This window comes from Oreochromis aureus, linkage group 16 (assembly GCF_013358895.1).
Source record: "Oreochromis aureus strain Israel breed Guangdong linkage group 16, ZZ_aureus, whole genome shotgun sequence".
In the NCBI taxonomy this organism is placed as follows: domain Eukaryota; kingdom Metazoa; phylum Chordata; class Actinopteri; order Cichliformes; family Cichlidae; genus Oreochromis; species Oreochromis aureus.
The window spans coordinates 15,645,829-15,671,014 of record NC_052957.1 but is presented as its reverse complement, the minus strand read 5'-3'; the positions used below and the strand labels follow the sequence as shown (position 1 = coordinate 15,671,014).

At 39.2% G+C, this 25,186-nt stretch overlaps 1 protein-coding gene and 1 pseudogene across 6 annotated transcripts; one reads left to right on the top strand and one right to left on the bottom strand.

Moving 5' to 3' along the window:
• Positions 1-3,789, bottom strand: part of LOC116322903 — a 37,221-nt pseudogene extending 33,432 nt beyond the window's left edge.
• cobll1b (cordon-bleu WH2 repeat protein-like 1b) lies at positions 710-22,525 on the top strand. Of its 6 annotated transcripts, none has more exons than XM_039599577.1 (14): positions 710-780; positions 1,381-1,461; positions 13,580-13,768; positions 15,522-15,726; positions 15,812-16,037; positions 16,177-16,221; positions 16,322-16,416; positions 16,598-16,834; positions 16,963-17,092; positions 18,830-19,040; positions 19,125-19,210; positions 19,335-20,734; positions 22,227-22,370; positions 22,452-22,525. In XM_039599577.1, exons 2-13 carry the CDS (start codon positions 1,403-1,405, stop codon positions 22,332-22,334), a joined length of 2,991 nt encoding a protein of 996 aa, XP_039455511.1. In that variant the 5' UTR covers positions 710-780; positions 1,381-1,402; the 3' UTR covers positions 22,335-22,370; positions 22,452-22,525. The 6 variants fall into 6 exon arrangements, with proteins under 6 accessions (XP_039455511.1, XP_039455507.1, XP_039455506.1 ...); XM_039599573.1 differs by lacking the exon at positions 710-780 and adding an exon at positions 795-1,146 and having other exon boundaries at positions 18,833-19,040; XM_039599572.1 differs by lacking the exon at positions 710-780 and adding an exon at positions 795-1,146.
• Positions 22,526-25,186: the final 2,661 nt, after the last annotated feature.

The following is a 25,186-nucleotide window of genomic DNA, read 5'->3' as shown; positions in this document are numbered from 1 at the left end:
GGCTTTTTTTTTAACTGCTGTTATTTGTTATTCTTGTGTTTAATGGATGAAGCGCCCTGTGATCTCTTTTCTAAGTGTGTCAAGAATATCAAGAATCCTGTACTGGATTCTTGATTCTTGATGGACATTTGCATTATGTGTAATGTCTTTTATTGAGTTTGTGTGCATGGAGCTTCTACTGATGAAGCTCTAGATGAAGCTCCATGCTTCATCAGTCAGAAAAAATTTAATATTTAAATGATGACATATGCTGGGGAGTGATATTCTAAGGGTTTTAGACACTTTGCACCCAAATGCTCCAGGAAGGCTGGAGAAAGGAAGACAAGCAACGTCTATGAAATACTTCAGCAGCTTCCTGAGTGTAATTATGTTTTGTTTGTTTGTTTGTTTGTTTTTATGAGCCCTGGAAAATGCATAGATTTAAATACAATACTTTTCTCACTCTCATTTATTTTTCAGGTGTGATTTAATGTCATTTGCAGTCATCTTTCAGAAACTGAACACGCCATATATTTTCCGAGATACGCTTTACAGTATTTATTTATTTTAAGACTTAACAGACTTTTAACAGACTGGAACTTTTAACTTTACTATATGCATGGAAGGGGGGATTGTTGGCTTCCACATTTACCCTCATGATGTCGCTGCAGACAAATAAAGCGTTTATTAAAAGGAAGTAAAAAACAACAAGGCTTCTTGAGTCTTTTGACGGGCTACGCTTGTGGATTTTATTAAGGGACGGTCGTGCTGGGTTGTTTCTTTACGTGTTCATGCCAAGTTGTAAGTTGAATGCGCTGCCGTTATATGCTGAAAGCCACATTATTACTAGGGAGCAAATGAGAGAAACGCCCCGTTTTTGCGCTTCAGTGTTGCGATGCAGCGTCATGTACACAGAAAAGTTGGCAGAGTTGTGCACTGTGTCAATAGACACACATATATGACTGCATGTGGTTCATAGGGAGGGAGGGACGGAGGAGGATAAACTACTCTAGGATGGTCCGCAGAAAAATGAACGACCGCACTGCAAAACGGGGTTATGGATCATTTATCGAGACAGTAGGACTCCACAACTAAGGTTAACTTTTTTTTTTTTTTTTGAACACCGATGGAAGTTGGAAGCTGCTTAGAAAACCAGCTGCATTCATGGTAAGGTGTGATTAGTAATCGGTTTAAATCATAATGCCATCTTCTTCATAAAAAGAAAGGAGGAAAACGACTGCATGCGAATGATAATCTGATGACCTCATGTGGGATTCGCCCATATTTCAGTATTTGCCCGATTGCATCACTTGAAAGCAGCAGGTTTGACTCGCTGGTACAACGTTTAGTATGCTCGCTCCCACTAAAAATGAATTGTGCTTTTTGTTTGTGTTTGACTAGTCCGGGAGAGTTTGTCAAACCAATGAATTTAGTAATGGATGATCATGGATCCCAGTCTCATCCACGGAGCTCTGGTTTGAGGTATGTAGAGCAGTCATTTGGATTGCCAGCTGTAATAAATGTTTTATCTGTCAGCCAACACAGAAATCATTAGGATCTAACGTGTTCCAGCAGAGGTGTAATGCCTATTAATCATGTTTTATTGGGTTTTTTTAACTGAACAATCTCCATGGTGCTGATCTGCAAAAAAAGAAATAAATGAATAAAGAAAACAGAAGTAGGAAAGACTGAAATAATGACATGGAATTGTGTATCAGTTTTCTCATTGTGGAGAAATATAATATCACAGTGATACCCTTCCACCTAATGCTAGCAAATGGGGTTCTGACAACAGCTGGCAGCTCCCAGCCAGCTGGTTTTCAAAGACCATTGTAAATTAATGCATCTGTATAAGAAACGTTTAGCTAACATTCCTATCACTCAGTACATCTTAGCAGAGTCACAGTTGTTGCAGACGTTTCAACCTTTGAACTCTCTTCATTTCCTGCTCTCTGAGTTTTACTGAGAAATTGCCTTGACCATATGCAGAGGTCATGGGAACTATTTTGCAGGCAAAACATTCTGCCTCCTCTGTCTCTGTGATGAGCCTGGTGGCGTTTTTTTTTTTTTTTTTTTTCCCCCCTTGTGTGTGTTGGGGTTGAAACTGATATTCTGCAATGCAAACACTGAATTGTTACGTTCGAATTGCAGTTAAAAAATGCTGTGCATATATGACAGGATGGAATTTCCCATCAGCTTTTGGTGCATAGCCTTGGAGATGATGTCAGCTGCTTGTATTCCAGTGGTTGGAATCATTAAAAGGGGAGAGTGAGTTTCCAGAGCTTTTTTACAGCCGCTCCTCACTCTTTTGGCATTCAGAGGCGATCTGCCGAGATTTTCAGATTGAAATTAGAGGTGAGATGGAGAATTTGAGCATATGACAGTTTCCAATTCAGTCTTCCACGATAGCTATACAAAGTTTCCAGTCCTGCCCTGCATACTGTGATTTCCTCATTTGTTAAAATAGCATTCAGGCACATTATAGTTCACTGAAAAAAAGCAAAAAAAACACAGCTCTTTCAGTCTGACTTTTATTCATATTTCATAAGTATTGTGTCATCTGAGAGCACAGCCACACTCCTTGGCAATGGGGAGTAGCAGACTACCTAAATCTCTCTGTGGTTTGAGTATTATTTGGAAAAGTAAACCACACTCCTCCATAAGCTGCTGGGGTGTGGATGAAGACATGTGTTCCCTGTCTTATTTCTGGCTTATTAGAATTGGGATGACTTAACCCACTGCTTCTTGCTTTTTCAAACAGTCATACATGAAGATTGTATGTGTGACTGCACTGACCTGTGTGTCATTTGTTTTCAAGCAGAGATGTTGCTAGCACATACACATATGTTATTTTGACAATAGGTAGTGTTTCTTTCTTCCTTCAGTTCTTAGTGTCCTCTTTTAGCATTTCAGTAACGCAGTTTTGAAAACCATTTCTAACTGTAATCATCACTATTATGTCCAGTAAGAAGGATTTTTAATTCCTACCTACTCCAGCAGTGGACTGCTTGGAGCTGGCCCCACTAATTGGACACACCTTAAACCATGATCTCACATGGCTGGCTTCCCTCGGGGTAAAATGTGGAATTAGTTAAGGTATTGTGAATCGCCACAGCTGTTTCCCTGACGTGCAGGCAGTCATAGGGCACAGCTGCTCACATGAGTTACAGATGAAAACTATGACAAGACTGACAGATCAAACTGAGACCCTTGAAGAATGCAGGCTTGTGGAATTTGAAACACAGTGACCAAAGTAAAGGTACAGAAAACACAGGGCCTCAAATACACTAGAGTCTTTTTTTCCCCCTTTCTTTGTTGAAATTATACCTAGAGACAACAAGTCTGTCGTCTTTTAGAAAAATCTATAATTTGGCCTACAGCATGCTGCCATCAGAAGTCCCACTCAGATTCTGTGAGCTCAAACGGCAAGGTAAAGGGTGTGATTTAAAGATATCCACCCACTAGATGCGATGAAGCAAGAGGAAAATGAGAAAACGACAAGCTGTTACGGGTAATGAGCTAGTGTGTGTTTGAATACTGGGTGTTTTATCTCATGGATGCTTTCAGACTGAAGAGGCTAAACCAGACAAAATGGCTATCATCCAGAAAACAGGGAAGAATGGCTCGTCTTTGTTACCAGACTGAATCCAACGCACTGACCGTAAATACCAGCAAAACTTCTTCATAAACAGACAAGAATATTAGTGCAAATTTTTCTTCTTCTCTTAAAAAAAAAAAAAGAAGAAAAACCTCATATTTTTCTATTTTTACCACACTGAGGTTCACACCAACCTGTTTAAGTGAATATAGTGCACAGATCCTGCCTGTATATAGCCCCTCTTTGTTTCTGTTATGCACTTTTCCAGGGCATAACAGTTGGATGCCTCCCACTCTCAGCCTGTGTAACATTCAGGGTGACCTCACATGAATCAGGCCTTTGTGTGGCCTCAATAGAAACTTTTACATATCTCCAACAACATTCAGGCATTTTATGTCACAAAGAACAATTTCCCTTCATTTGCATGACCTTCATTATCAGTGTTTGTGTTGTTTAGATGAGATATAGAAAAAGCCCAGCAAATCACAATGGGCGTGAGTTAAGTTTACTGCAGATCTGTTTAACAAGACATTGACAAACTGGCATCAGGACAATAAAAGGCAGGTGTAAAATAGGAAATATGAAGTTGTACACCATGATATATTTCTCTAGAGGGCACTATCACTGTGCATACAGTATGTTTGTCGTGCATATGCGCGTTGAAGCACTACACAGTTCCTGTGTTGAATTTTACTTGTTGTCAGACTGCTAATGAATTGATATTCTTGTGAGCCTTATCATCTCCTAACATACAGTGTAGCAACTTAATGAACCGCAGCGTGACACAAACAAGCACGTAAGCAGTTTCAGCGAGGGCATTCACACTGACACTGAGCAGGAGGTTGAAATACTTTGGAGTATGGATTCAGGCAGTGTGGCTGTTGTGGCATGTTTTTGTAAAAACTGCAGTTAGACATAGTGTATTTACTCCATGCTGTAAAGAGTCTCAGTTCATGTGATCAGCAAAAAATCAAATGCATGCCGTGCTTTTGAAAGATCCCCCACTGAAAACAACGCTGCATTGTTTCAGAAAAGAGGACACAGTGTGATAGTTAAAATTATGACTCGAGGGGGACGTTTGCTCTCTCGCTAAGTAACTTTATTTAAAGTGTCCCTTTAGAAACAAAAATAATAAATCTGCGTTTAGTCAAATCTACAGAGACTGAAGTAATAATTACTGGGCCTTATCTTTTCTGTGCAGTTTCCAGAGTGGGGCTATTATGTGTATCTTAAAAAGAATTCCTGGCAGCCCAGTCGACTTCTTTCATGTTCACCTTTCTGACAGATTTATTAAATTGAAATATATTCATTTAAACACAGACAGAACGCAGAGCTTTTTTTTCAGGCTTTCTTTTATGGTTGGCACACATATTTTTCTTTACATAGCCGTGGCTTTGTTATGGTGCAATGTTTGGTGTGAAAATATTTGAGCTGGTTAGTGATAAAGTGAGGGTAATGTACCATAGCAGGTCCAGTTCACCGCTGGAATTATGTCGAGAAATCGCACTGAATGGACCCAGATGTCATTATCTAACTGACCCGCGAGCTTACTCTGGCTCTGCAGTAGTATTAGGCAGAGGGTGAACATGCAAACTGCCTAAGGCAGATTGTGACAAACAGATATTATACACTGCAGCAAAATGCTAATAATGTCACAAGGTCGGTCTTTAGATATTTTTAGAAGTTTGCAAATTTATGTTAATGACAGGGGAGAATTTGAGTTAGATGAGGTGATCTAAAAAAGCGCTGTGGGAACAAGTTTTTGTTTTGCTTGCAATAATAAACGATACACATAGGAGGTGGGAAGTTCTCATAGGGTCCATGTGCTCTTTTTTTCTCCTAATTTCTTTCCATCCCACATTGCTTAGGAAGTAATGGCCTTTCCAGACCCTCCTTAAAAAGCTTGTGTTTACAGTGAGTGACCTCTTACCAAATTACCAGCTGCGGCTCTGGCCCTGTGTTTTGTCTTTCTTCAGGAACTGCCACTTCTTCAGGAACTGCCACCTCTCCAGCCATGCGCCTCTATAACTTTTTTTGCGATAAAAAATTGCTATACAAGTGATAAAAAGATATGTTGAGCAAGGAGGTAAGTGTAGGTGTGGTCTTTTGAATGGGTGAATGCAGTTGTCATGATTTCTCTGTGAAGGGGGAATAGGGGAGATGAAGCGGATGAAGATAAGGGATTCTGTTTAATGTGGGCTGAAAAATGGGGTGGTGCAGGAAGGTGCAGCTCAAAGTCACAAATTGCAGGTAACAGATGGGGGTTGGCTATATTAGGATTGCAGTGCGAAGGAATAAATCAGACCGTCTTTAACAAATTGGCTGAAAATCCAGCATGGGGGAGCTGCCACCCCACTAAGGAGGGATTTTTCCTTCACAGGGAGGACACTGAATGTGATGGCTAGGTCACCTAGCCGCCATCTGCAGAGGTGACCCACTGTGTTTGCCTTCTTTAGTAATGAAATACTTTAGTGGCAGTCGACAGACAGCTTGACTGTGGGGGAGCCCCAACATCTATTAGGTTGTCCTTGAGAAACTGGGAGACAAAATATAGAGTAAAGAAGGCAGAAATGAGGGTGGGGAATGTTGAAAATGGGACAAGTTTGTCATAATAGGTTAGGGTTTAGAGAGAATCACTTGTGTGACTGTATGCGGGTTATGTAAGTGTAGGAGGATTGATGCATTGATGATGTAATTGGATTGAGATTCTCAGATGCAGCAACTGTTTTTGCTAACTCCCTAACTCTGTCCTTCCACTCTGCTACACACCAACATCTCCATTCATCTCTTATCCTCCTTATCATTCGATGGTATTTGGTGGTAGTGTTTGTAGAGTGGATTGCACATTCTAAAGTGAACGTGTAGACATGCTGATAAATCACTGGCAATAAGCACTCATTTCACAATAGAAAGTCAAATGTATTCCGTACCAGACAGTGTACAGTTTCCTAAATAAAGCAAAAAAAAAAAAAAAAAAAAAAAGAGTTTCAAGTCGGTCATACTGTTTGGAGCAAATTAACACAGGAAATCTCTATTTATTTTAGAATATTGTTAGTTCTAGTGTTGTATACTTAGTGTGTGTTCAGAGTTTTATTCTTGAAGTGATGAAAATTAGGTGAAACTTCACAACTTAATGCTTCAACGCAATCCAAATCCCGGGCTTCTCGTTTTTTTTTTGAAGAGGAACTACATGCTGTTACAAAGAACATGTTATTTTCATACCTTTGATTATCAAGTAGCACTATCATTATTGTTTTGCGTAACTGTCAACTCGTCTAACATGGTTTGGGAGTGAGTCAGTTCTGCAGAAGTAAGGTGTGGTTTTGAACAGTTGGCAGTGTCTTAATGAAAAGTAAACACAGCAGCACCACCTGAGGAAATTAGTGAGCAGGGAAATTTCCAGGATGGGTTTAAGCCCCAGTGAGAAGATAAAATAAATTAGCATGCAATCCCTTTGACTTCCCTCCTTTGTTTACTGTCATAATTGCATCATTGCCATCATGAGTAGATCATTCATGATTAAAACACATGACAATTCAGCATATTTACCAAGTCCACTGTGAGCACACATGCTGCAGCGTGTGCCAGTAGACTGTCCATTGGCTCCGCCCACGGATTCTGCCAAGGGAGGCAAAGCTGCTTACCTTTCTGCTCATGGCCACTGGGAGAGTGCTAAAACTCTCAGAGGCACAGCAAGAGGGCTGACAGGATTTGGGTACAGGAGGCAGATTTCTGATGTCACAGCTTTGGGCGTGGCTTTAAGGTGGGCCCTTTAAAGCTATACTGTTAGATTTTAGTCTGTCTGACTACTCATGGGAGACACAGCAGAATGGAAGCTATTTGAGCGGGAACAACTTTAGGTGAAGAGGTAAGAGCCTGGAATGAACTGCTGGCACACTGAGAGGAAAAGCAGGTCTCTCACCTGCTCTTCTAATTTCTGCTTCTCATTGCTCCGTCTGTGTGATTATCTGTACACCGTAACACTGCTGCTACTTAAGTGTTCTTAAGGCGTTGGAGAGGACCCTGAAAGGCTTTTGTGTACTCACTGTTTTTGCATTCAGACTATTAGTATGTGTGTTCTGACTTGAAGTTGAGGGTGTGTGGGACTTCCTGCATTGTGGCATGTTTGAGCCTGTACTTTTGACTGCTAGTAAGCTACTGCTGGTAGAGATCTGGGGTGTTTTGGTCATTGGAGCATTTCATTGTTGCTCTTGCTTCTTAAAATAATCAGGGTGTTGTCTGAAAGTGTGACCAAAGGGCTTCTATGAAAAAGAAGAAGAAGAAAAAAAAAAAAAGAAAAACATTTTGCTTCCTCGTGCATGAACCCATCATTCCCTAAGGGGCCATCCAGCTACCCAGCAGCTGCTAGTACAGCACAGTAGTCTTTTATTATTATTATTATTATTATTATTGTTATCATCATTATTATTATTATTATTATAAGTTTTTGTGTGTTTGTTTCGATTATTCTTGGTTTAGTTTCTTCAGAGTTAGTCCTATTTGATCCTTCTTCCATTTAATTGACTTTAGTAGAAAACAAATATACATATGCAATTACATTTTTTTCCTGGTAAAAGTGTGGCCTAGCATGTATGGTATGTGGGGAATCTGGGTATCCTTTTGTTCATCTGGTTTGCTCCTGCTGATGGTCAGATTATGTTCTTCATGTTTGGCTGTTTATTGTAAAGCACAGCTAAGTGTCTATATACACTATCTTTCTTATCTGATGTCTGTCTTTTAAAAAATATTTTCCATACATGACCTGCAGAACAGTTTCTGGAAGTACTCGCACGACAGATTTAATTAAGATTTTATTCTATGCCTACATCTCTCTTTATTGTTTTCCCAAATCTAATCGAGGATATATACATTTATGTATACTTTGAATGTGATCTAGCACCAGATATGTTGTGTGAAACATATGGCGAAGAGGACTTTAACCGTAACTTTTTGTTTATGTCTGTTATTGACATATTAAACCGGAGAACTGGAAACCTTTGAGGGGTTTTGATGACTTTATCATGCTTGAAGACTGTATTGTACTGTAGGTCAGTAAAAAAGGAGTTTTGGGAGTGATTTCTTATAAGATGAGTGCGTGTCCATCCCTTGGGCAGGCACTGAATAGTTTGATGAGTGTGAATGAGTGAATCATGTGCTATGGCTTTCCAAATCCCCAGATAAAAACCTAGTTGAACAATAGGGAGATTTTCAACTGACGTTCTGGTCTGCCTTCTTCTTCACCAACACCGTCATCACAACACCAAATGACAGAATATCCTGTCAGTGGAGATCAAGAAACTCATAGAATCAAAGCCAAGGAAGAACTAGTTTCTGTTTTTACTGGCAGATGGTGGCCTACACCTCATTAAGATAGTTTGTGTTGTTATTTATTTTAATTTGCCACGTGTCTGTCTTTATCTCTTTTAAAGTTGCACACATTCCAATTGCAAATTTGTTGCTGTTATATCGAGAAAGAAGGAAAGGCATCATAGTGAATGTTCCAGTTCATTTGTTTTTGCTGTTAAAGTTTACAAGACTATCTTATGATAAAGTGGAAGACATGGCACAGCAACAACAGGTTTCTATCATTTCCTGGTAGTCTGTGATCATGTCCATTAAGCTTGTTCTCAGGTCCTAAATGGGCTTGTTTTTGAGTGCTGGACTTCCCAGAGAAACCTGTAAATGAGACATCAGCACAGTCAAGCTTCAACATGTCTCCGTCTCATTCAGCCACTCATCAACGCAGGCTGGGATGGCACAAACCAACCAGCTTGTGTGTCTTGAGTTTGTCACCTGCCTAATATGTGATGATAAAGATTACTGATGACACAGCTGTATAAACCGAGCTGACTCTGGAACCGATGCAAAGCTGTTGTGTATTTTTCCATAGCGGTTCATTAATTGCTTCAGCATTCAGTCAAATATCACATGATTCATTTTTTCCACTGAACAAGGCATATGAGTAAAACTAGTTATATTGCTGTTGGGTTCATTTACAGGGTATCTAAAAAAAAGTTTTAGATATCGTGCAAAAGTTTTGCCAAATGAGTAACCCCAACTAATGGAATCAGCACTTTGTACACAGAGCAGAGAACAGTGTGAATGTCTGTTTATCTAGAATTTCTATTGTCATTTGTAGGGATTTCCTGAGTTATACGTGGTGATCCGGGACCATCTTTGTAGCCTGCTTATTATTTTTCATCTAACACTGTTCATTACTGCTCTGCGTCCTGCAAAACCCAAAGTAAAGATGGCAATATTCATGCAAAAGGAGTGTGACAAATGCAGATTTGCTCCAGGTGCTGCAGAAGCGACAGCTTGTCTCCACTGGGACGCATGTACCTGTCAGTTTAGAAACATGCAGAGGGACTGGTGTACGTGGCAAATTTGTACAATTACCAAAGATTTACTCACAACAAAATCACAATTCTAATGTGACCAAACACACAAAGATGGGGAGGATGAGCATGTTTAGAAAAATGGTGTCGACACAAAGCTTTAAAATCAGCAGAGTACGCCTCTGAACTTTGAACTGTATTGATTTGTCTGGTTAAAATCCAAACAGTCATTGATTAAAACAATTGAAGTCATTTTAGCTTTTAATTTAATCACTCTAATATAAGATTGATGCATTGTTGTTTTCTAATAGGAATTTTGGTCAAAGGTCAAACACTTAATTTAGTAAACCCTTCTTTTTCTTTTCTCAAAGTAGAAGAGGTCTAAAAGTGTAAAAAAGTAAATATAATTTGGTTCTTACTTAAGATGGATCAGTGCAGTCCTTTCTTTCTGTTCTCTGGTCTATGGATTTTAAAAGGCTGCATAGTCACTGGAACAGGTTTTTCCAGATTTTATTTGGTGAACATGATGACATCAATGTAATTCACTGCAGTTAAATGTGTGTTGTGGAAAGACAAGCAAAGTCAGGACAGCAAGAGAACTTAATCTCACAGCATTGCAAAACTCTTTCAGTGTTGTTAAAAAGGCCCTTTGCCTACTTAGATGTTAACATTTTCAGATGTGTATTGTGAAAGCAAGTTAGACGATGGTATTCAAGTCTGGTTGAAGTGCAGATCACATGTTTATTTCACGACTCTGAAACAGTGGTGGGCAACTCCAGGCCTCGAGGGCCGGTGTCCTGCAGGCTTTAGATATCACCCTGGGTCAGCACACCTGAATCACATGATTAGTTCATTACCAGGCCTCTGAAGAACTTCATGAAATGTTGAGGAGGTAATTTAGCCATTTAAATCAGCTGTGTTGGTTCAAGGACACATCTAAAACCTGTAGTACACCAGCCCTCGAGGCCTGGAGTTGCCCACCCCTGCTCTAAAACTATATTTGAGAGGATTTACTGTTATGTTATACTCTTAAGTACAAATTTGGCCTTAATGTAAAATCTATGTGTGCACAACTTTCTAATGGACAAAGTTTAATAAGTCTGTTATAGGTACAAACTGTTACAGTAACTGAATCAGCTGAAGATTTAAGAGGCAAAGCGGTGGTGGAGATATCTAACAGGACATAAAATAGCTGTTTAGTGATGATGCACAAGGAAGCTTTTTTTTTTTTTTTTCTCATAATATACGCTGTACATAGACAGTAATCCCAAGACTAAATAACGACATGACATTGGTTAGTATACTTGAATAAGATAGACTTTGATTGGCATTATCTCAAGGTTATATTTTTTAATGTATTTGATTAAGTAAATCGCTAGTTTGAAACTGGTTAGCAGTCCCAAGAGGTCAGAAAAGGACTTTGCACACAAACTAATGGATTACATTATGGATTTAGGAAAACCTGCTGAAACCAACATTGATTTGAGTGAGGTATGCAGTTGACCTTCTTGTTTTGTTCACTCAGAATTTATTTGTTCCTTTCAGTTTTAAAGGTAATACATCCTGTCAAGTGTATGCTTTTGGAACTATTAAACAGTAATGCTGTAAATGCTGTGCAGTATTCACTAGTAAACCATGCAATGTATTGTCAGTTTTCAAAAGCACTCACTGTTATGGTAGGGTTTGTTGCACATGGGAGAAGTTTGCCTTGAAGGCTTTCATGCCAGGCAGGCTCTCTGGGGTGTGATAAACATTGTTTAAAGGGTGTGTTTCAACCCAAATCATGATCTTTTCCTAAGCCTAACACAACTGCAGCTGAAAACCAAGAATAATATAAAAGAAAAGGAATCTTCCTGCCTGGAAGCCTTGAAGGCAAGCTTCTCCTATCAGCCATTTTGTCGGTAACCATCACTCGCTGATTTCTTTTTACATTGCATTGTGGCAATTTTGATAACTGGAGAATTTGAGCAACACTACATAGCAGGCATACGAAGGATTCTGTAAACCTTGAATATTGTCAGTCATCAGTCCTGGAGGTCTTGTATCTACTATATTAAAAATTAGTTTTCTTAGCCCTTGGCTGCAGATGCATTTTTCTAGCTGCACAGTCTTGGAATAGTTTTTGGGCTCATTATCATAGTCATATAATATATGTTTTCAGCGCTGTTTAGTAGCATGTTTCATTTTCAGTGTATTCTTTTTAAAATTTCATTCTAAAGATTCTGCACTTCATAATATACAGCTTAGTATAAGTAATGTCCTAAATGTTACTTTATGGTTTATAGTGTCTAAAGAGTATCATTACTCTTGTATTTTTCATTTATTTTTTTTCTTTTTGTAAGCGTGTGTGTGTGTGTGTGTGTGTGTGTGTGTGTGTGTGTGGTGTATATAAATGTCATAGTGTTTAAGGACATCCACCCCCAGAGCGATACTAATAGTCCTTTGGTAGACTCGGCTGAGTGGAGCAAGTGACCTTGCATTGCTCGGATTCCTTTGTTTGAATAAGACGTGCCCCCACGTAAGACTGTGCAGGCTGTAATTCACAGCACTTGGTCTGCAGAACTTTGTGTCAATCTATGCTTACGCCAACTGAATAAAAAATGACACCTGGAAGTTTCTAAAGTTAGCGAATCTTGACTGACTCACTGATTGGATGTGCTGTTTATTCGACTTTCTTATGACAGCATCTGCTGTTTTTCTCTTCAGACAAAAGGCAATACAAAAGAAAATGTGTTACAGTTAATCTTTAAACCTTATAATGACAAATCAAATCAAAACATTTTAATTTATAGTCAAAAGCTTTGTGGAAATGGTGTCATTATTTGAAATTGTACTTGTCACAGATGTTTTAAATATGTCTAACAGATGGCCAGCTGACAGAAACTCTTTGAATAAAAGGTGTGTGTGTGTGTGTGTGTGTGTGTGTGTGTGTGTGTGTGTGTGTGTGTGTGTGTGTGTGTGTGTGTGTGTGTGTGTGTGTGTGTGTGTGTGTGTGTGTGTGTGTGTGTGTGTCAGCCAGATCAGCCTGTAAAGCTCACATGACTGCTACTGCTCTTTACCACACTTTATTTACACAGTTTTCAGGAATGTTGAGCCTTGACAAACACTCAAATTGTGTTTGTCATATTTGCACACATTGGAGAGAAATGTTCTAACTGTACCAAGTGCTGTATACTAATGCACAGTCTTCTACCCAAGGAAAGCACGCAAGCACTTCACTATAAAACCACATTTGCCCTTGCTCAGTCTCTATGACTGAAATTGAGATCTGTAGCTTGCATCTTTTTATCAGTCTCTCACATGTCTGTCCATTCAGAGCCATTTCTTCAGGCTCAATGAGTAAATGTCCACTTGGTTGTCTTGTGACTTGTTTGCAAAGTGAACTTGATCTCTTTCATGTATTAGCCTCATTGCTTAGTGAAAACCTGGGGAAGAAAGGATTTCTTTCATGCTGTCTAGTGCATTTTGATTTTCAATCAGAATATTGTCTGAAGTACCAGAAACCGTTTAATGACATTTCTTATAATGCACACGCAAGTAGGGAAAGCAACCCCAGTAAACTCTAAAATGTTCATTTGTCTGGCTGTGTCAGAGCAAAAGCCAGACTTTTTATGAATAATGAAGCCATCCTGAGAATAATTTACTGTTTCTTGTCCAACTTCAGGGTGTCGACCAAAAGCAAAGCACCATCCCCGCCTGGATTAAAGAGGCTGGAATCCCCAGGTTTCTCCCAGCGGTACCCAGGAAACCCTCATTTAAAGATGGACCAGAAGGAGAACCTTATTGATAAAGAACTCTCTCTGACCGTGGTTCTGCCTGGTGGAGTGGAAAAGACGGCCATAGTTCATGGAAGGTACAGATCACTTTATCTATATCTGTATACACTTAGTGTGCATGTAAAGGATGATTTTTGTTATTTGCTGCCACGTGGTGTGTGTTAATACTCAAAAGATTAAGCACTAAATCGTGACACTGATGTAAACTAAGTCAGTGCATGAAGTCCATGAGTCAAACAGGTGGGATAGCTGCAGGTTGTGGTTTTAGACAGCATGTTTGTGTCTCTTTATTTTTATTCAGACATCAGTCTGGATTAACTCAGTGTACTGGAGTGTTGTTTTTTTGCATGCTCTACCATGCGTTTACTAATGCCTGTAGGCAATTATGTGAGAAATTAGTGTAAAAAAAAAAAAAAAAAAAAGATTAAATTAAAATTGCGAAATGATGTGCCGTATGCGTGCTGAGCTAATAAAATGAGATGAGATTTTGTGCAGATACATGGAACAAGATGACATCATCTAATTAGAAACAAACGGCAGCATTGCAAGCTGTAACTTGCAAATTTCTAGAACCCAATAAAAAAACTGACTCAATAGGTATTGCCTTGAGATCCAAACCCATGAAGTCAAAAGAGTGCAAATGCCTACCAAATAGAAATCAAAGGAATACATATTACAGAGAGTGAAATGCTGTAGCTCAGGAAGTATGTGAGGTTTTCTAAACTGAAGGCTGGTGGTTTGATCCCGGGCACCTTCAGTTTATAAAGTGTCCTTGTGCAAGAGAGTGACCCTTAAATAGCTCATGATGTGTGTGTGCGTGTGTGTGTGTGCGTGTGTGTGTGTGTGTGTGTGTGTGTGTGTGTGTGTGTGTGTGTGTGAGAGATGGTTAAACGTGACATAAAATATTACACTGTACAATGTGTTGTTTTTTGTTTTTTTTGTCCAGTTGAATTAAGATACAGATTTTTCTAATTCTAATAATTTTTTGCATTAATGTAATTTTTTTTTTTCTTCTCAAAAGCGTAGTTTTGTGGTCCTGGATGAGTTAGTATTGAATAGCACCATGCAGCATTTAAATACACCTAAATTCAGACTCTTAGGTCTGACTTGCATGATTGTAATCACATGTGTGTCAGACTTTCAGTCAAGCGTTTACTTAAGCTATCACTATCTTTCTCACAATGCACACAGTTTATAAATATTCTTTCAGAGTTATCTTTTGCACTTCGCACTGTGTTGAGAAATGACCGAAACTAATCCAGTGTGATCAGATTAAATTGACCTTTTTTTCCTGTGTCTAAGCCTCTTTAGAGTCGCTACACAACAGAGGTTATTTTCAAGGTACATTGTTACATTGTGACAATATTGACAGTGTCAGTAAAGCTACAATGTTGCATGACTGTTGCTGACTTAAATCCCTGTATTTCTCCATTGCACTGTTTCTTGCAGCTTTTTAATCAGTTCTATCACTGCGTGACATAAGTTTTGTTGTTTTGTTTGTTTATTTTTTTACATGGATGGATTTGAATCTGCCGTGGTAAACAGATTATTAGATGATCATCTTCAAATTTTAGTAACCTTTTCAGTAAGGGATTTAAATTTTCAACCTTTTTTTTAATGTTTTTGCTGGTATTTTTTAAAGCAATTTTTTTCTAGAAACATCATGAAGGACTTAGTGAACAAAAAAATGATTTAAAAATAGTTTTCATGACTTTTTTGAGACTTTATGTCACATTTTTTTTAAATGAACTTTCATTTACTTCTTTATGATATGTCTCCTTTTCCTTACTCTGAACTAATCATACATATTTGTTTCTGTGTATCTTTCAGCGAACCCCTAATGGATCTCCTGGTGACACTTTGTGCAAAGTATCGCTTGAACCCCTCAAGTCACACTTTAGAACTGGTTACTTCCAACAAGAACAACATCAAGCTCAAACCCAATGCCCTCATAGGAACTTTAGATGCAGAGAAGATCATACTTAAACCTAAAGGGGAGGATAAAAATAAGAAGACAGGTCCTCAGATGCCCGAGGTACATGAATACATTGAACTTTATATTCTCACAAACAGTAAACACCACAACAGATTATCAACCTGTCTCCTTCTGTGTTCTCCAGGCAACTGTTCGGATGGTGATAAACTACAAAAAGACCCAGAAAACTATATTGCGAGTAAATCCTCGAGTCCCCCTTGCTGAACTCTTACCAGCAATCTGTGAGAAATGCGAATTTGACGTAGAGACAACAATCCTGTTGAAAGATGTCCAATCAATGACCCCTTTAAACTTGTCCAATTCTCTTAATGATTATGCAATACGGGAGGTTTATGCAAGAGACACACAAGGTGAGTGCTAATATAGTAAAAGGCCAAACTCACTGGTTTTGCATATTGGCTATCCCATGTGTTTCTTACTCTACCTCTCCAGCTTGCTTGTTGTGTGTTTCACATTCTGCACTAAACCTCGTGCTTTTTGACTCAACAGCACAACCTGCTACGCCTGTGTGTCCAGGCTCACCGACTTATGCAGGTATTTCAGTTTCACCACATGATCGCCACCAACAGAGTCATCACATTTCTGTCTGTTTTTACAACAGCATGTTTTTTTGGGGTTGTTCTTTGTTTCTCAGGAACAGTCACACCGGGCAAAGATAAAACTCAAAAAGAAAAGGAAAACAAAGGCCTCTTTGGAGTGTTCAGAAAAAGCAAGAAAAAATCTGACCAGGTAAACGTGACTTAGTAAAATTAAGATACTTTTTTCTAATTGGGAGGTTGCTCTATGACAAAGTACACTGAAATCTTTAGAGGGAGGTTTGTTTACTTTGGTTTGCTATTAGTTAATGTTCACTGTGTTGTTTGGAAACAGGTTTCTTATCATGTTCTGATTGGATGTTTGTTCTTTAAAGCCAACGACAGCCAGTGCCCCAGCTTCTCCTGTTCTCGTGAGCAAGCCTCGACCACTCAGTATGGCCTTGCCCAGCTCCAACTCGTCTCCGCTCGGCTCTCCGACAATCTCGACCGATGTGCCAAAGAAGAGGCGTGCACCCCAGCCTCCGATCCGTGTATCTCAAAGCTGCACCTCTGACCCTAGGACTCGCCAGAGGCTCTACTCTGAACCGAATGTTCGACTGGACGGTGATCAGGTGAGGCCACTGTTAACATGGTGTGTCTGATGTCTGAGCAAAGCTCTGACAACAATTGAAAATGACAAGATAAAAGGCGATGTCTTTTATTTTTGAGCGCTGATTAAAATAAAAATGTTTTTATGTAGGTGTGTGGTCTGAGTCGTGGGTCGTCAGCAGAGTCTTCACTGAAGAGAACCAAACGCAAGGCGCCTCCTCCTCCTACATCTCCAAGTGCAGTTGCTCAAGAACCTGTTTCTCCAGATGAAAATGTGCAAGGTTTGGTCTTTTATTTACATTACATTGAGTGATAATGAAAAATAAATAAAAGTGACTTTGTAGTGTAGATCTGGATTAAATGTGTGACATTTTGGCATGTGTGCAAAGGGCTCAAGAGTGAATTTTGTTAAAGCTTGTTTTTTGTTCATTTGGTTTGTGTGCCTCCTAGTGGTGTTAATTGCAAAGTGCTTCATTTTGCAGCCTGAGAACCTCTGTATGCTCAGACCATGCACAATTACACACTAAAAGTGGCTCTTTTGGCATGTCTTATTTTTCATTTGTGAACAAGCGTTTGTGCCAGTATGGTGTCGCTTGCACATTCTCTGCCCTTCTACTGTGGTTTAGTGTTTTTGCTCTTGAGCTTATTCTCCCTGTTTTCCTGACTATATTTAGTATTTTGTCCTCAAACACCTGTAAATTCCTTTTTGAAAATATCAAAGCATGTATATTTTGGAAAATACACAAGAAAGCTTTTTTCTTATTTTCCAAATCTCTGCAGGTTTTGAATTCTTTAACATTTTTTCTCTTGGTTGAGAAATACTTTCCTGTGATTGTGTAGACACAGTGAACCTTCGCTGTATTTGTCCTGTGAGGGGAAACTCCGCCCGTCCTGTATATAGATCAATTTAAAGCAAAACCTAAAAATATTTAAAAATATTGTTATTTGACGTTGAGGAAAAAAAAGGTTTGCTTATATTCTTCACTTATAAAGACAGGACGAGGATCACAGCATATTTTCTAGCTTCCATAATTTGGTGATATCTAGTGATGTGCTTTTTATTAACTAAGTTTTCTATCTGTCAAGTGCGAAGTATATTGGGATGCTCAGACCACTAAAACTGCATGGTAGAAACCATGTTCAGGCAGACCATCTTTTCACCGCGTTGCTTTATTTCAATGAACTCATTTTTGTTAATTAATAGGAAATCCTGAAATCTGTTTACAGGGTTTGTGTGAATAAGTCCAAGGTTTTTCAAATGTTTTAAGCGCCATGAACTATAGTCAGTTTGGAAAAAACACAAGATAAAAAAACAAAACTAGTGTCCTCTATATCTTAATAGATTGCGGTTTTCTTTGATGTCTGTCCTTTTAAGTTGCTGTCTTTGTGATTCTTTTTGTTTTCTTTGATTTTACTTTGATGTTAAAAAGTCTCATAACTTCTTTTTTTTAAAAATATTATCCAAAATCCCTTCACTCGTCACATATCCCCCAGTCATAACTCACAGCTACAGAATGCACAGTCACACATTTCTATAACTGCTTTCTCCTTCTAAACATTTTATCATTTCATCCACTCGTTGCTCTTGATTTTTCCCAGCGCTAACTTCACAGAGAGAGGTCGTCTGCTCTGTAGCTTAGTGTGGCTCAGTGGCTGCTGAGATCAGAGGCTGAGAACAGTAAGCTTTGTATAAATGGCCTTGAAATTCCTTTTGCTCAGTGCCCCTGTGCGAGTGCTTCCTGTAGCGCTAAATTAAGAACTGGAGAAGGGAGAATGGAGTGTAAAGGATCGTTCAGTGGAGTTTATTTATCAGAACCTTTTAAATTAGAAACTCGGCACCTTCCTTGTGGCAGACTGAGTTTATAATAGCATTAGTTGTATTAAAAATTGTATCTAATTTACAGCCAACACATCCCTTTGGCCAAATATAGTCTGTTGTATACGCTACTAGAGTTGTTTCTGTCTTAGAATAGGCCTTTGACTGACCTTGTTTTTTTTTTTTTTATCATGTTTTCCAGCAGGTGATGCTGCTCACAGACTGGAAGAAATAAGGGAGCAAGAGGAGATGACTGCATCTGTAATGTCTGCAACTGCTAGTAATACGCAAGGAGTAGACGACAGCCTCAACACGTCATCTGATGTTTCACCGCATTCCCCTTCCCCAGATGTTGAGATACAGAGCACGATGTCAGTGGAAGATCAGTCCCCTGATCTGTCTTCGGATAGCAAGTATGAAATGAACTCTAGTAATAAAACTCAAGGCTGACACTTTTGCATTAGCAATGCCTTTAATTCTTTGTTTTATTTTCCTAGTCAACAGCAGAGCACAGTGAATGATTCTGTAACTCAGACTGTGAGGAAAACTGATGTCACAGACTCATCTGAACCGGCAGATACTAGTGAGTTTGCACTGCAATATTGTTTTCTACTTTTTTTTTCTACATTTTGCCTTAATTAAGCAAGTCTGCTCTTAAAGAAGGTCAAAATGCCTGTTTCACATGAAAAATTCTCCTTTCTCTACAGATTGTGTCCCACTTCAGGTTGAAAATTCCATCTGTCAGGAGTCTGCAACTCACAGTGTTGAAACCGAATGCAGTACTACAACTAGCAGCCTCCCTCCGCCTGTAATGCAGGATGCGGAGACACAGGCCTCTGTTCAAGCAAACGCTGAAAGCCTCAGGGAGAATTCAGTGGCCACCAGCACATCATGCTCCACTGGAGAGGATGCTCAAGTGCAATCAAATTTCACACAGCTCCCCGCGCCCCCGCCAGAACACGTGGACGAAGATTCCTCACCATCAATTGCCCCCGTCTGTGAATCACCTGGGAAGAAAGATATGGCCACTTTGACGGAGGATCTGGGACCTCCTGAGCTTGAGCAAGCCTTACCCCCCACGTCGGAGACCTCATTACGCCAAGATTCAACACCAAGTGCCCCCGTCACAGCAAAAGTGCCACCTATGTATGCCACAGACTCTGAGCCAAAGCCTAAGCCTTCCAACGAACTTACAAGGGACTACATCCCCAAGGTGGGGATGACAACGTATACTATTGTGCCTCAGAAATCTCAGGAGAAACTGAGATATTTTGAAGTTGCATTGACACTGGAGACGCCTACTGAAGCCTCACAACAGGTACTCAATACTGGTTCTGCTCATTCAGATGAGAGCACAAGACAGATGGAACAGGAAGTCTCAAAGGAAAAAAGTGAGCCGCATTCTACTTTACACAGGGAAGATGGACTGCCTAACACTGCTACTAATCAACACACTGTTAATGGAGGTATACCTGAATCTACTCATTTGTCATCACCGACAAGTTTATGTAACACAGACAAGGTGTCATCCTCAGTTGGGGCATCTCCAGCTGGGTCCCCAGCAGAGGTCAAGGAAATGAAAATTCCACCTGCAACGAAACCTAAGCCTGCTTCTTTCCGCTTCTCACAGCACAAAAAAACACCTGGTCATTATGTAACTTCAGCAGCAGAGAAGAGTCTTGGCGCCAACTCTAGCTCTGGCCTGAGGGAAGTTCAAGGAAGTGCAGAAAGAGCAAACTTACCACCCCCTCCTCTTCCTCCTCCTGTGCAGTGTGACGTGGAGACAACAGGGGCCACTAATATTCAGCTGAGCCCTAAACAGGCCGACAAGTATGTGCCCCTCATGAGAATGGGAAGGCAAAGTAGTCTGCCAGCTAGAGAGCCAAGCACTGGGCTAACCTTGGAAAAGTTTCGAAGCTTTGCAGCACCCAGGCCTTATGCTCCTGCCACCCCGTCCCGCTTTGCTCAGGCAGTGTCCTCGGCTGTGAAAAGGAGTCATTCTGTTACCTATCGGCCAAAGCCGCCTCTCTCACCCGTGTTACCACCTGTCTCTCCAACTCCAAGTCTCTCATCTGTCACCGAGTCAAAGCAGTTATCTAAACTCAAGGTTAGTGTTCATAGTGTTTCACACTGACATTAAAATATGTAAGTAAAAAGTTAAAGTAAAATGAGTTTATCATCTACTTATGTGACTAAAGTTATTATTTGTAGCTTGTTTATACTACATATAGCCTCCTTTATGATGGTTAACACATCCACTTGGTTTTCCCTTAAGAGGTTTACAGATGTAGACAAGAGTGTCAAGACATTAGTCTTATAACAATATTGTTTTCCAAATGCTGTCGTGCTTTTTGGTTTGGTATTGTGTAAGGCAGTTACGCTTTGGCCCGTGGGGAGTCTCAGAAATATTATAACCTCTGATGAATAATGGAATACTGTTATATAGTTCATGTGACCCATTTTTAAAACTCAATTTTGGTTTTAATATAGATTACCTGCTATATTCCCAAAGCCTTTAAAGGCAAAGCATAGGGATTCGTGTGTTTTTACCTGACTGAATGTTTATCTTGTCCTGTTGAAATTAAAGATCAGTAAGGTTGTGGTGTAGCATTTTGTATGTTAATAGTTAATTTCAGGAAATGATAAGAGAAGCTGTGAGCGAGACGAGGATGAGTGAGGGGCACAATCCACTGGCAATGAATAACTAAACAATTCAAGCCACTTTACGGTTTCTTAATTATTTGTGTGGGATGTTGTGGACATGATGAGACTGCATGTTTCATAACCGCATGCTGTCTTGAGTTTTGATCAGTGCGATTTGTAACTGTGGCCTAAGACGACAATTTTCGAATAACTGAGCAACAAATACAGAATTCGGTTTGTTTGTCACTCCCAGTACATTAAAAGCACAAATAACCAGTTAATACTAACCAGTATGTAACTAACAAATTTATTTTTCTGCCTTTCATGAAAAATAAGAAAACAAATATCCTAGAAATCTATCAAAAACTTTCAAGTGTAGTGTAAAATAAAAAAAATTTAGTAGGCAAATAACAAAGTAAATGAATTTATTTATTTATTTATTTATTTATTTTGCATGCCATATGATAGAAATGTTTGGATTTATTGCTATTAATTCACAAATCAGATTATACATCCTGAACAGAGTTAAGTTGTGAATTCCTTTTTAATCTTTAACTTTTCTCAATAGGCAGTAAATAAAAAGGACTATTGTGCTACGTAGATGAAAAATCAAGGTTAATTCTACTTTTGTGTCACTCTGCTTTCAACTCAGTGAAACATGTAACAATTTCAAGCCCTCAGGAAATAGTCCACATTTTAATGGTGCAGTGTTGTTGTGTGCTTTCTTTCTTCAACGATGTATATAGCTATACTTAAAAGGCATAATGGCTGGTATGACTTTTTTTGTATTATACTGTGTAGGGACGATCCTTTTTCCCTCTCTACAACAAATCCCACTTGTAGCCCACATCTTAAGGAAATACCGTAAAAGATATTGCAGTCTTTTAGCTCTTTTATCTTGTCTGAAATAGCAAGTCTCCAGTGATTGCACTTTGTTTCTCTTCCGTGCATTACAGGACTGTGAACATAGCGAGGTGGACAGCAATGGCTCTACCTTACAGAGCGGAGAAGGTGAACCGCCATCTAATAGTGACAATGTTCAAACGGGAGAGTCCGGTCCATAGCAGTGCCTTAATTCTTCTGACTGCATATCATTTACAGTAAGCAGAATCCAACACTTCACAATAGAAGTTCTTGAATGTTTCCACAACACTTGAATGAAACATATTTTTCTCTTTCAGGAGAAACTTGTCCTGCGTGCTTTGACTTCTCTGGAGCCCTTTATCCCAGGACAAAGAAGAAGAAAGTCTCCCCTTTTTTTTTTTTTTTCTTTTAGTAGTTTCCAACAGCATACATAAAATCATATATTTTGATAATTAACAATTGCTAAATTTTGGGTTATTTTCTCACATCATTAAGCGATATCCCCGGCTGTTATGCACATTTTAATGATTCCATTTTTATTTTGTTTTCACTCGAGTGCTCAGAGATGATAAATAAGAACAATTCTATAAATTATTAGTGATTTCCTGAGTTGTAATATTATTGGGTTTATTAAGAAAATGTATTATCTAAATAATACTGGATGTTTAGACCAGGACTGACCTGTCTATATTTAAGTATTACAGAGTTTTGTTTAATCTATATGCAGAAAGACACTGATGTGTACAGTACACTTATTGTCATTGAGAAGCAGTGTTATGAATAAAGCTTTTATCAAGCCGTTTGCCTTTATTATTATAATCATTGCTTTGATTTCTGCACACATGATGCAGAGTGAAATTGGATCCGACTGAAAACAGTCACTCGCTCACAACAGGTAAAACCGGATCCCACTTCATGACTTAAAGCAGCTTGTACTTTACCTGTAGCTTCTCTTACATGTGAGTCCAGTGAGTTTCATTCCTTGCTGGGATACTGGGACCTGCTTGAGTGCTTGCATTATCAGCCCCATTTAAGGCGGTATCAAGGTAACCCTTCTAAACTTGTGTCTCTTCATGCTAGTGTACAGGGTGCAGGAAAAGCAGACAGAATCACCCTGCTCCATAAGTTTTAAGTTTGAAGTGTTGCTTTGTGGACAAAGTAATTATACTTATTTACTTAAAAGAAGGAGATCATTGTTTTAGAATTGACAAATAAGATTTCTTTAGAAATTAAAGCTTGGACTATGTGGCTAACGATTTTCTCCAGTGCTATCAGAGCAAATATTTAAGAAAAAAGCATTTTACTACTAGAATCCATGTGAACATACGCCTAACGGCCACTTTGTTAGGTACACCTGTTCAGTGTACTACAAATATCTCAGTGATTTCCAAAGTGTGGGCCGGGGCCCCCTGGTGGGCAGCAGTAATAGCAGAAACTCAGTTTGAAATTACTCTTAAGTATGTACAGTTAAGTATTTATTGAAATATGTTTATTAATATAAAAAGTAAATTAAAATTGGTAATAGGGGTGGATTTTTTTGTGGTCTTGCTCACTTCTTTGAGCTAAATTCACTGTTATTGTATTGATTTTTGTGTCCCAGTGGTAGGTGGGTCACATGTTGGTTTTAACACTTTACATATGACTTGGTAGCATTAGCAATTTATAGCTAACAGACTGTGTCATTTATGTTTTTTAATTATTTTTTTAAGGAGAAAATATTTTAATTATAGTAAAACTTAAAATTAGGATTTTCTGGGTTTTAAGTAGGCTGCAGCGCTCTCGAATGTAGGAGTGGCTGAAGAATCAGCCTATCATATGGCAGCAGCTTCCAAGATTTGGGTGTGTAGACATGGTCAAGATGACCTGGTGCAGTTCAAACTGAGCAAACTTCAAACTGGGGTTGCTGCTGCTAGTCGTTTAGTGATAGCTAGAAGAAAAAAAGAAAATATCCAGCGAGCAGCATTTTCTGGGAGAAAATGCCCAGTTGATACGAGATGACAGAGGAGAATGGCCAGACTCCATTGAGCTGATAGGAAGGCAACAGTAACTCAAATAGCCACTGGCTGCAACCACAGTATGCAGAAGAGAATCTCTGAATGTGCACAACACATGAACTGTGAAGCCGATGGGCTACAGCACCTGGACAAGACCACAAATTCAGTTGGTGCCACTCCGTCCAGCTAAAGGAAATGGCACCAACTTTAATTCACACAAGCTCACCAACAGAAGATGAATCTGTTGTGCATCCCTTTATGACCACAGTGAGGGCGGGGTGGGAGGCGGGTTCATATACAGTTCATTTATGTTATATTTTTTCATAAAGTTGCCACTTGTAATAAATTGGTATACAAACATTCAGATAAGTGTAGTCGATTAATGTGTATCTACAGGACACCATGGTGATAGCCTACTTGTATAATATAAAAAACAAGCATGTATAGTGGGTTATTGTAACGGATGCTGCGGTAGATCGTAAGAATGGAGGCAGACAGGTAAAACAATCAGTCTAGTAAAGCCTTTCCCCTTGGTGCCTTATCATTTTGAGGTGGAGCATTATACTATATTATACATTTTCTGTATTTCTTCCTTTAAAAAAACAAAGCTAGGTTCTGATATTATTAAGTAAGCCTTGAGTTATTGCTTTCCCCATGCTGCCTGTTAGTAAGTTCCTTCAGTAGCCTGTCCTCCCTTGGTCAAACTCTGTTACACATTACCTTTGAGAATGATGTTATCATCCCCACCATCCCCCACACAGAGCCAGTCTCTGAATGACACTGCCAACCACACAGCCATTCTGTTGGGCTGGCTACTCTTTACAACCACAGGCCTTCTACATTGTGCTATGTTATGCAATCTTTGCGCAAAGTCAATAACAAAAGAGCAGTTCATTTTATAGTAGTCATAACCCACCTGTACTCAATACCAACCCCTTTTTGTGAGAGTCTGCTTTGTGTGGTAATTTATTGCTTTCCAGTGTGGATATAAACATTATCAAAGGCGAGCAATAAAAAGAAAAAACAAAAAACAGGTGGCAGAGCAAATTTTAATGATT